Raw genomic sequence first — 13,124 nt, forward strand, 5'->3', positions numbered from 1 at the left:
TTCAAAGAAACAAGAGGTTCAGAGGGCCTGTGTTTACCTTAGAATTCATATATGATAACCATTAATTGTACAATGGTTTGCTCATCAATTTACTAATTCAAGTACCACATGATACCTGATAATGATTGTGCAGAAAAATTGTTTCTATTGGTGATAGAATGATATTAAAAACTTTCATCTCGTGCTAATGTCATGGGAAGATTACAAAGGGTTACGTTCCATCACCACTGGAGATATAAGTACCGCACAAATGTTATCGGTTACAAATGGTATATGAATTTGGGAGGCATGGGTTAAAAGTCCGACTCAATGATACAAGAGTTCATAGGACTTGTGTTTTTAGAATTTATATATAATAACCATCAACTAGCTGTACGCTTGCTCACTCCTCGATTTCCCATAATTTGGAAAACATGCTGAAAGTCATGTTTAACGAAACAAGAGGTTCAGAGGGCCTGTGTTTACCTTAGAATTCATATATGATAACCATTAATTGTACAATGGTTTGCTCATTAATTTACTAATTCAAGTACCACATGATACCTGATAATGATTGTGCAGAAAAATTGTTTCTATTGGTGATAGAATGATATTAAAAACTTGTGCTAATGTCATGGGAAGATTACAAAGGGTTACGTTCCATCACCACTGGAGATATAAGTACCGCACAAATGTTATCGGTTACAAATGGTATATGAATTTGGGAGGCATGGGTTAAAAGTCCGACTCAATGATACAAGAGTTCATAGGACTTGTGCTCACCTTAAGGATATTACAAATGTTACTATTAATCATCAATTAATGCTCAGCATTTTTCTATGATGGAAAAAGCATTACTTTAAAATTAGATTCAACAATAAGTCTCTTCAAAAGGCACGCTAAAAATCAGACTCATCCATAAATCAGATCATGACCTTTGCTTCAATAGTGACCTTAGAGACATATTTAAACAATTTTTTTTTGTCTTTAACATATATACATGCAAAAGGATCAAATATAAACAATTTTCCATGAAAAATAGTCTCATGATGTTTTTTGTCAACCAACTTTACACCCACTTTTTATGAATCATTAAAGGCCCACTACCTTTCCGGAGGAAAACATAAAGGTTTCTTAAAAACAGTAATAACATCAGAAAATATATACCAATGGCCTAAGATGAGGTTACAACACCAAACATATGCAAGCTGATTTCCTGCGTAATGTTTGATAACAGTGGAGAATTATTTCGCTGTTTTGCCATCTGGCGCAGTGATAGTCAAGTATCGCGCGGTATTTAGGAAGACGGCAGGAAACATAAGACGACCCGCGTTATGAAAATTAACATTTTATTTATTTAAATCAAATTGTTCAGAATGTGATGACACGTGTAGTATTAACGGTAAGTTAATAACTTTAGCAACTATACAAAAATATTGATCGCGTTTTACTTTCCAAATTTAAAAATTAAAAGCCGTTTCGGAAAGGTAGTGGGCCTTTAACTCCTGTATACAGAAGTACAGATTTTTATTTTGAATACTAATATTTATGCAGCAACAACTTTTATCTCTGTGTTTTAAATTCAATCCTTTGATTTATGTATTTGTATTCAGTTGTTTCCTTTGATCTTTTTTGTTTAAGTCTACCAGTTTTGATGGTTGTACTGCATAAATTTATAAACTATACAACAGACCTTGAATGACTATGTTTGATAATTATTTCACCAGATATATGAACTATTACAACCTTTCACGCTTTTTCAGATAGCGTATGTAATTTTCATAAGGCTGGCAGACTAGAAATGTGGCAACCCTGCTATTCAAAGGCTTGCTATTATGATTTGATTACTACACATAGTGTAATCATTAATTAGTGCCACACAGAAAGCCTGATTTGATCACAAAGACCTCCCATTAATCTTTACATGTTTGAATTTATTCTGACCTTTTGGGTCAAGGCCAAAATTGCATTGCACTGCACATCATCTATGGGTGATTCACCTCCACTATAATGCTTTTCATCATTAATACTTATGTATCTAAATATTTTGGTTTTAGCCAGCCAAGAACAACTGAAAAATTTACAATTGCTGACTTGGTAGTTTAATGCAGATCTTTCAAAATATCTTCAAGTAGTTTGGAAGTTATAGTCCAGATGAGAAAGCATATATACTCAGGGCAGAAACATTGTGCATGCAAACTACATTGTGTCACCATCATATCACATCTACATGGCATTTATGATTTTCTCATATACATAAACATTGAATACAACAAATTGGTTTGTATTTTCAGATACAATTCTAATTTTCATATTTATTCAGTTCCTCTGCATCATTTGCGATATAAAGGTGATTTCTTTAAAACAAACTTTTGTGCACACAGAAACTATTATCAAAGCTATCTTAAAGGAAAACACAACCAAAGAACGAAAAACATGAAAATCTGGAGATACATGGTAGACAGGATTGGCGTCTGATGAAAATGTGATGCTGTGGTATGGGAGTTTTGATTAAAGCCAACATTTTTCAAAAGTTAGCATAACACCAATGCTAACACCCGAATGAAAGCATCAGTCCTATTTTTGAAATAGGCAAGTCGAAAATCAATTGTTTTACATGCCATTTTCAGATATTGGCTTTTACAAATACTTGAAGTGGGCGTAATCATCAAATATTTTGTTTCATTTAATTGAGCATCGTTTATGTAAACAAGACCAAAAGGGCACGTTTTTACGTCATGTGCTCTATTTACGCACCTTTGTTTCGTAATATATACCACGTATCGGCACCAGAAAAATGGTAAAGCTAGAACCCTGACGGATATTACTTAACAAAACATTTTAGTACGAGTGACATTACCGTATGGTATTAGATGTCCGCCAGTTTCCACAAATAGTGCTCACCTTATTAACACCTACTAATATTGGCTCCAAGGCCTATTTAATAGTGTCGTCAGCACTCGCGGGAAATCAATGATCTATTGTAGTGCAACAGTAATAACTCTACAATACAAGTGCTAATATCATTTCCTGGTTATCGTCTCTTATTTAATGCCATTTTAGTTGGGATGTTCAAATATTTTCCTCGTGATTGACATTTGATTATCAGGTGGAGTATTAAGGAACCAATATTTTCATATATCTGGCTATAAATAGACACCAAGTATGGAAATTATACCATATATAACTGTTATATTTACGCAGGTCAAAACGTTCCAGTATTTTAACTGAAAAAGAAAATTATATTTTAGCAGTGATCTATCTGGCTTTCAGGTTATATGATGATTCAACCATTTGACAATAATTTGTGAATAAAAATTTCGCGATCATAACCATGTGTCCCAAAATCTTGAAATTTCCCGAAACAACCAGTTATATTGTACTAGGAGCAGCTTTGAAATAGTTGACCAGTTATACGGTATGACAAAATGCCTTTCCTCAGAAAAATCAGGCCTCGGATATAAAGAAGCAATAGGCAACGGAGGAAGAGATTGAACAAGATCCAATACAGCAGGATGGAAGGACAAATACAACATATTTCTATATCACATGCCCATAGAATTCCATAGGAGGACTAACTAGAACTGGAACTAGAAACCAACAACCATAACTAATACCCACTACACTTTATACTATGGCAAGCGATTGTTCATCCATTTTGTTTCCATACATGATAACCGTGATGTATCCAAGTTGTGTGTGTGGGTTATACTTGTAAACATGCAATGTTAACTTACCTTGCTAATTTGCTGAGTCCTAGCACCCTTTTGTTTGGTAAATAGCCTATTGAAACCTGGAATGAAAGACAAGATAACAGATTTTTTTTTTTTTTTTTATATTTTGTCCCTTTTCCAGTACATTTTGTATTTCTAGAACAAATGCCCTTATCTTTAACATAAAAAAGTGAGACATGACAGAATCACATGGGTAGGATAACACATTATTATGTAAATAGACTACTGAAACACTACATACCAGTAAACAAATCTCCAATTACATATCCAGACATACACATATCTTTATCTTGTTTTGACTAGATCTTCAAAAACATGCCATTATTTGATGTTGATAGTTACTACTTGATAAGAAATTTTCATTAGGAAAACATTACAGATTTTAAGGAAGGCTCCTTAACTTATGATTCCCCCTGAAGTTTTGTAATGCTTTCCTATGGAATTCTAGGAATTCCTTAATGTTAAGGTATTTTCATGAAAATGTACTATATAAACTGATGTTTCTTGATTAATTCAAGATCTTATGTGAATGTTTCATAATAAAATCATATCAGAACTTCTTGATTTCATTTCTCATTATTGTATTATTTTTGCCTGTTTGTTTTGTAATCCCTGTGTGGAAGAGTGTTGTCAGTTGACTGTTGGAATGAAATAACCCACCTTTCCTATAAATGGAACTAGATGGTGTTCACACAAAGAGAACATCTCAATGTCTTTTACTATCACCATGTCATCATGATCCTCATCAAATATGGCATCATTTAGGGCATCTACAAAACACAGAAATACATTAACTATAATTCCCAAATATGTTAGTATTTAGGGCATCCAATAACAATACTTCCCAAATATGGCATTATTTAGGGCATCCAATAACTATACTTCCAAAATATGAAATCATTTAGGGCATCCATTAAATATACTTACAAATTATTTAGGGCATCTATTAACTATACTTCCTTAATATGGCAAGGGCATCCAATTACTATAATTCCCAAATATGGCATCATTTAAGACATCCATTAACTATACTTCCCAAATAAGACATTATATAGGGCATCAAATAACTATAATTCCCAAATATGGCATCATTTAGAGATTCCATTAACTATATACTAAATATGGCATTATTTAAGGCATCTGATTACTATAATTCCCAAATATGGCATCATTTAGGGCATCCATTAAATATAATTCCCAAATATGGCATTATTTAGGGCATCCAATAACTATAATTCCCAACAATGGCATCATTTAAGGCATCTATTAACTATACTTCCCTAATATGGCATTATTTAGGGCATCCAATCACTATAATTCCCATATATGGCATCATTTAGGGCATCCAATAACTATACTTCCGAAATATGGCATTATTTAGGGCATCCAATAATTTTAATTCCAACATATGGCATCCTTTAGGGCATCCATTAAATATAATTCCCAAATATGGTATTATTTAGGGTATCCAATAACTATAATTCCCACATATGGCATCATTTAAGGCATCCATTAACTATACTTCCCAAATATGGCATTATTTAGGGCATCCAATAACCATAATTCCCAAATATGGCATCATTTAAGGCATCCATTAATTATACTTTCCAAATATGGCATTATTTAGGGATCCAATAACCATAATTCCCAAATATGGCATTATTTAGGGATCCAATAACCATAATTCCCAAATATGGCATCAGTTAAGGCATCCATTAACTATATTTCCCAAATATAGCATCATTTAGGGCATCCATTAAATGTTATTCCCAAATATGACATTATTTAAGGCATCCAATAACTATAATTCCCAAATATGGCATTATTTAGGGCATCCGATTACTATAATTCCCAAATATGGCATCTTTTAGGGCATCCATTAAATACAATTCCCAAATATGGCATTATTTAGGGCTTCCAATAACCAAAATTCCCAAAAATGGCATCATTTAAGGCATCTATTAACTATACTTCCCGAACATGACATTATTTAGGGCATACAATTACTATATTTCCCATATATGGCATCATTTTAGGCATCCATTAACTATACTTCCCAAATATGGCATTATTTAGAGCTTCCAATAACTTTAATTCCCACATATGGCATTTTTTAGGGCATCCATGAAATATAATTCCCAAATATGGTATTATTTAATGCATCCAATAACTAATTCCCAATATAGCATCATTTAAGGCATCCATTAACTATACTTCCCAAATATGGCATTATTTTAGGGAATCCAATAACCATAATTCCCAAATATGGCATACTTAAGTCACCATTAACTATAATTCCAAATATGCACATTAATATATATCCAAATATGGCATTATTTAGGCATCAATAACTATAATTCCCAAATATGGCATCATTAGAGGCATCCATTAACTATATTACCAAATATGGCATTATTTAGGGCATCCAATTAACTATAATTCCCAAATTATGGCATCATTTAGGGCATCCATTAACTATACTTCCCTAATATGGCATTATTTAGGGCATCCAATCACTATAATTCCCAAATATGGCATCATTTAGGGCATCCAATAACTATACTTCCGAAATATGGCATTATTTAGGGCATCCAATAATTTTAATTCCAACATATGGCATCATTTAGGGCATCCATTAACTATAATTCCCAAATATGGCATTATTTAGAGCTTCCAATAAATTTAATTCCAACATATGGCATCCTTTAGGGCATCCATTAAATATAATTCCCAAATATGGCATTATTTAGGGTATCCAATAACTATAATTCCCATATGGCTCATTTAAGGCATCCATTAATATATTCCCAAATATGGCATATTTAGGGCAATAACCATAATTCCAAATATGGCATCATTTAAGGCATCCATTAATTATACTTTCCAAATATGGCATTATTTAGGGATCCAATAACCATAATTCCCAAATATGGCATTATTTAGGGATCCAATAACCATAATTCCCAAATATGGCATCAGTTAAGGCATCCATTAACTATATTTCCCAAATATAGCATCATTTAGGGCATCCATTAAATGTTATTCCCAAATATGACATTATTTAAGGCATCCAATAACTATAATTCCCAAATATGGCATTATTTAGGGCATTCCATTTTGGCACCATTAAATACAATTCCCAAATATGGCATTATTTAGGGCTTCCAATAACCAAAATTCCCAAAAATGGCATCATTTAAGGATCTATTAACTATACTTCCCGAACATGACATTTTTAGGGCATACAATTACTATATTTCCCATATATGGCATCATTTTAGGCATCCATTAACTATACTTCCCAAATATGGCATTATTTAGAGCTTCCAATAACTTTAATTCCCACATATGGCATTTTTTAGGGCATCCATGAAATATAATTCCCAAATATGGTATTATTTAATGCATCCAATAACTAATTCCCAAATATAGCATCATTTAAGGCATCCATTAACTATACTTCCCAAATATGGCATTATTTAGGGAATCCAATAACCATAATTCCCAATATGGCATCACTTAAGTCACCATTAACTATATTTCCCAAATATGGCATTATATAGGGCATCAAATAACTATAATTCCAAATATTCATTTAGAGATTCCATAACTATATACTAAATATGGCATTATTTAAGGCATCTGATTACTATAATTCCCAAATATGGCATCATTTAGGGCATCCATTAAATATAATTCCCAAATATGGCATTATTTAGGGCATCCAATAACTATAATTCCCAACAATGGCATCATTTAAGGCATCCATTAACTATACTTCCCAAATATGGCATTATTTAGGGCATCCAATTACTATAATTCCCATAATATGGCATCATTTAGGGCATCCAATAACTATAATTCCCAATATGGCATCATTTAGGGCATCCAATAACTATACTTCCCCAATATGGCATTTTAGGGCATCCATTAACTATAATTCCCAAATATGGCATTATTTAGGGCATCCAATAACTATACTTCCCAAATATGGCATTATTTAGGGCATCCATAACTATAATTCCAAATATGGCATTATTTAGGGCATCCAATAATATAATTCCCAAATATGGCATCATTTAGGGCATCCATTAACTATATTTCCAAATATGGCATTCATTTAGGGCATCCAATAACTATAATTCCCAAATATGGCATTATTTAGGGCATCCAATAACCATAATTCCCAAATATGGCATCATTTAAGGCATCCATTAACTATATTCCCAAATATGGCATATTTAGGGATCCATAAAATGTTATCCCAAATATGACATTATTTAAGGCATCCAATAACTATAATTCCCAAATATGGCATTATTTAGGGCATCCATTAAATACAATTCCCAAATATGGCATTATTTTAGGGCTTCCAATAACCATAATTCCCAAAAATGGCATCATTTTAAGGCATCCATTAACTATACTTCCCAAATATGGCATTATTTAGGGCATCCAATAACTATAATTGCCAAATATGGCATCATTTAAGGCATCCATTAACTATACTTCCCAAATATGGCATTATTTAGGGCATCCAATAACTATAATTCCCAAATGGCATTTTTAGGGCATCCATAAATATAATCCAAATATGGTATTATTTATGCATCCAATTAACTATACTTCCCAAATATGCATCATTTAAGGCATCCATTAATATACTTCCCAAATATGGCATTATTTAGGATCCAATAAATAATTCCCAATATAATTAAGCACCATAACTAATTCCCCAATATGGCATCATTTAAGGCATCCATTAACTATACTTCCCAAATATGGCATTATTTAGGGAATCCAATAACCATAATTCCCAATATGGCATCATTAAGACATAACATCCCAAATTAAGGCATTAAAGGCATCCATTAACTATATTTCCCAAATATGGCATCATTTAGGGCATCCATTAAATATAATTCCCAAATATGGCATTATTTAGGGCATCCATTAACTATACTTCCCAAATATGACATTATTTAGGGCATCCAATTACTATTCTTCCCAAATATGGCATCATTTAAGGCATCCATTATCTATACTTGCCAAATATGGCATTATTTAGGGCATCCAATAAACTATAATTGCCAAATATAGCATCATTTAAGGCATCTATTAACTATACTTCCCGAATATGGCATCATTTAGGGCCTCAATTACTATAGTTCCCAAATATGGCATAATTTAGGGCAATCATTAAGCAAAGTAATTTATTATTCATAATATTGTAACTAAAGGCATGGGTTCATTAAAGACATCTACAAGTGTATGTATATTGTCTGAAGCGAAAACAAAATAAGGTTTATCAGAAGTAAATGCTTCTGAAGGTTCTCATATATAGGACAATTGTTACATCGAAACTGGAGGAAAAAAAACCCAACTGTAACAGACCTAGATTTATTTCCCAATATGAAATCAACACTCAATCAAACACTTTTTTTTTCATGAAGGACATAACTTAATGTTGTGCAATTGCAAGTTAACAAGTTCTTCATAACAATTAATGTACATATCAACCGTCTTTAAAACTGTCTCTGAAAAACAATCAATATTTTTGAAAGTAATATATAGTCTATACATGTATTAATACATAATGTATGTACTGATTAGTAGAATAAAGGGACTTGGTATGAAAATGAAATAAGACACTTAACCAGAAAAAGGGAGGGGGGGATGACACTGATTCTGTATCCCTTTTCCTGTGGTATGTTAAAAAATCTATATACCTATTCAAAGCTGTCCTTTTAAAAAAGTATCACATGAAGCGAAAAAGTGTGAGTAACCATGGCAACCGTGTATGGAAGAACACACCGCTGCAGACTGGAAATGTCCATTGGGAAATGGAACCATTTTTCTAATGTAAGATAAGCCTATGTGTCATGTAGAAACATTTCCAGAATGATAATTGCAGTTTTTTGGTCATTTACATGGCCAGGTTTTATCAGAATGCAGTTATAACTACAAATTGATCACAATGGGTCGCAGATATCACAAAACAATTTAAATAAGTTGTGTACGTCTGGATGAAATTCAGAATTTTCCAGAAATTTGTCCTCATCCATGCCAATATATGTCACAATTGAAGATACCACTGCATTCCTAAATAGGGCTATTGCCTAAATTGGAATGATATACATTTGAACCTTCTCAAGTTTGTATAACATAAAGACCAAATTTTGGGTATTTAGTTGGTCCCAACTAAACATTACACTGAACAAGAAAATCAAATTGTCACTTTGCAAATCCAATAGCAGGATATTTGTTCAGCACAATTTGAGTTTAAGAGGTCGGAGTCTTTCAGTAATTTTGATCTTTTTAGTCTTATAAGGTTTGCAAATAGTGAAGCTGGCTACACATTAGGATTAAGTAACAATTTTAAAGCGATTTCCTATGAGCTAGCTAGTCACCAATTACAACAAGACACCACTCCTACATTACAATTTTTTTTTCAAAACTGTTGAATCAAACATAATGACTAAGGAAGGGAGACCTTTATTGGGTAAATAACACTTAATATTGTTTTCGTAATTGAATTGGATTATTCTTGGGAGAGTGATTGTTTTATTTCAAAATTCAATAAATTCATATTTTATACCTCGTTCAACTCTTAACAAGTATCAACATCCTTCTTAACCTTCCAACATCCTTTTTTAACTTCCCACATCCCCCATTACCTTCCAACATCCTCCTTTACCTTCCAACATCCTCCTTTACCTTCCAACATCCTTCTTTATTTTCCAACATCCTCCTTTACCTTCCAACATTCCCAATTACCTTCCAACATCCTCCTTTACCTTCCAACATCTTCCTTTACCTTCCAACATCTTCTTTTACCTTCCCACATCCTCATTTACCTTCCAAAATCCCCTTATCTTCAAACATCCTTCTTTTACTTCCAACATCCTCATTTACCTTCTAGCAATCTCATTTTCATTTTAACATTCTTATTTTTCTTCTGACATTCTATTCTTACACTGAGAACATTTCATCATCTACAGGTTAGATCAACCAAACACAATATAAGATTTTCCATTAGAACTTGAAAGGGTTCTTTTTTCACCTCAAGTGGGATACCAAACTAATACCATAGGCTTAAAGGAATCAGGTACCAAGATACTTTCTGTCTGAGCTTGAAAGTAATCGTGGTGCTAAGAAGGACAAAAATCTTAAATAGGATTAGATTAATCAGGGTTGATGGTGCTTCTCCCAATCTTCTATCACAATATTTGTTACATCCAGGAGACATGGTCTTCTGTACAGATGACTTGTATGCTGCGACAATCCTACCTAAAATCGTAGTTTTTTCCCAGCAAAGATCACTTAACACAGGTATGAGCATACATATAACTTAATTGAATGAATGGGCCATTGATTTTGTACCTAACATCTGCTTTACTAAGTGGCTTTATTTGTTGTGATTACTGGAGTGAGATAACAGAAACACAGATTCCAGTTTACATGAGAATTGATCTGATTGGTTGGAATCAATACCCGCCTGCGATAGCGGTACAGTGACGCTCTCCCATGTTTACATTCTAGACAATGTCCCCAAACAAGAAATCCTTTCATGAATATCATTTGCATTGACAAGTAAGTGTTGGTGGGAGTACTGTAGCCTCCTACGTCCATTGTTACCAGGACGAACTCGGAACCAAAATCAAAGCCAGTCCTGATTCATCGCGGGCCTCCACGGTCACTCAGCTGTAAACGGAGATTGTTCACTCGTTTTGTAATTGTCTCATTGCGCAGAAAATCATCAGCGTCCAAGTGCTTTGGCTGTCGACCACGAAGCTGTAAATTTTTCAAGATCCAGTACACTTGATTATAGAAGACAGGCTAATCCAGAAGTGAATGACGTAATAATGTACATAGGCTGGCAGAGTCACGATCATTAATTACTAGTTTTAATGTCGTAAAGTTTCACTACAGTACAACAGGCTCTCGGTCTTCTCACAAGGATTGGGATACAAATAAAAGAAATTCACTTTTCTTGACTTTATAAATCTTCTTGCATGGATAAGAGTCTATTTTGTGGATTTGTATTACAGCTAGGTTCTATTTAAGGCTGCTGTGGCTGAGTGGTTAAGATGTCCCTACATATAACCACAAGCTCTCAACCAGCGAGTCCCTAGTTTGAATCCCGTGTTGAGTAGTTGCCTTAAATGACACTGGCTGTTAACAGGACATTTAAATAATCAAACAAAACCAAAGGTTCTGTTCATTTAGTTGATCACATTATATGTCTTACTGAAGGCATAATAGAACTTAAAGCTCTAAGAATTCACAAATGCAAATTTTTGAAAAAATGTCTGTACCAAGATACTGAATTTTAAAAGTGGATCTTGAGTTTATGTATTAATGTCTGGTAATTACCACGGTTGTTTGCTTGAGTTTTGTCACATAACATCTAATGTTGAAAGAAATATGCAAATGTTGCCCAACATGTAATTCTTCCTTCCCTTATTCATGTATACCAATACTTACCTGTAAGTATACACTACATTCATAAATATCAATGCACATCTATATTAAGTACACAATCTAATAAGATAATGGTTGTGATGACCTATTTAACTCCAGTAGTAAATATAGGTAAATATTAAGATGTGTAGATGACGTGGGCACATCTGTAACGTTGAGAATGCTAGACATGCCTGCAATAACTATGTAGTCTTCTCAGTGCAAGGATGTTAGGACTTTGCTTAATAAACATACACTGCTTACAGAAATACTCCTTAAATGTTGTCAGTACCCACACAAACAAGGATTGTCCAGAAATATATAATTTCGAAAATATCAATTCCTTCTCCAGAAAAGGGGCACTTAAACAGCGAATACGGTACGTATCAGGAAGGCTAAGCTACATGATTTGAAGCTTTATTTCATTCCACTAGGACTTCAATATCACTTGTGGTTTGATTGAACCTACACACCAAGAAGTGGTCTTATTATGCAGGTGGTCTTTATATAGAGGTGGTCAGTAAGGCAGGTTTTACTGTACATTTTCAGCCCAATCACTCACTGGTTGCCGCGGTGGCCGAGTGGTTAAGATGTCCCGACATATTACCACAAGCTCTCCACCTCTGGGATGCGGGTTCGAATCCCATGTGGGGCAGTTGCCAGGTACTGACCGCTGGTCGGTGGTTTTTCTCCGGGTACTCCGGCTTTCCTCCACCAACAAACCTGGCACGTCCTTACATGACCCTGGCTGTTAATAGGACGTAAAAATAAACAAACCAAACCAAACTCACTGGTACTGTATAGTCATCATGCTTACAATGTAAGGGTGACCAAGTGCATCCATCCCCACCTCAGTGAATTGCAATTTAATTGAAATCCTGATGCATCATGTTTCAGGAAATCATACATGTAAATGTACTGGTTAATCATCAGTGTTCTAATCAACTC

General features: G+C 33.8%; 1 protein-coding gene across 2 annotated transcripts in view; it reads right to left on the reverse strand.

Annotated features, from left to right (window-relative positions):
- LOC138318037 (GTP cyclohydrolase 1-like) overlaps nt 1–13,124 on the reverse strand; it is a 54,098-nt gene that overhangs the window by 25,093 nt on the left and 15,881 nt on the right. For both annotated transcript variants that reach the window (XM_069260075.1, XM_069260074.1), the window contains exons 2-3: nt 4,374–4,483; nt 3,717–3,772 (exon numbers count right to left, since the gene is read on the reverse strand). In XM_069260075.1, the coding sequence (XP_069116176.1) occupies nt 3,717–3,772; nt 4,374–4,483 (166 nt within the window). The remainder of the gene's footprint in view (nt 1–3,716; nt 3,773–4,373; nt 4,484–13,124) is intronic.

Source organism: Argopecten irradians, chromosome 3, assembly GCF_041381155.1.
Source record: "Argopecten irradians isolate NY chromosome 3, Ai_NY, whole genome shotgun sequence".
Taxonomy (NCBI): domain Eukaryota; kingdom Metazoa; phylum Mollusca; class Bivalvia; order Pectinida; family Pectinidae; genus Argopecten; species Argopecten irradians.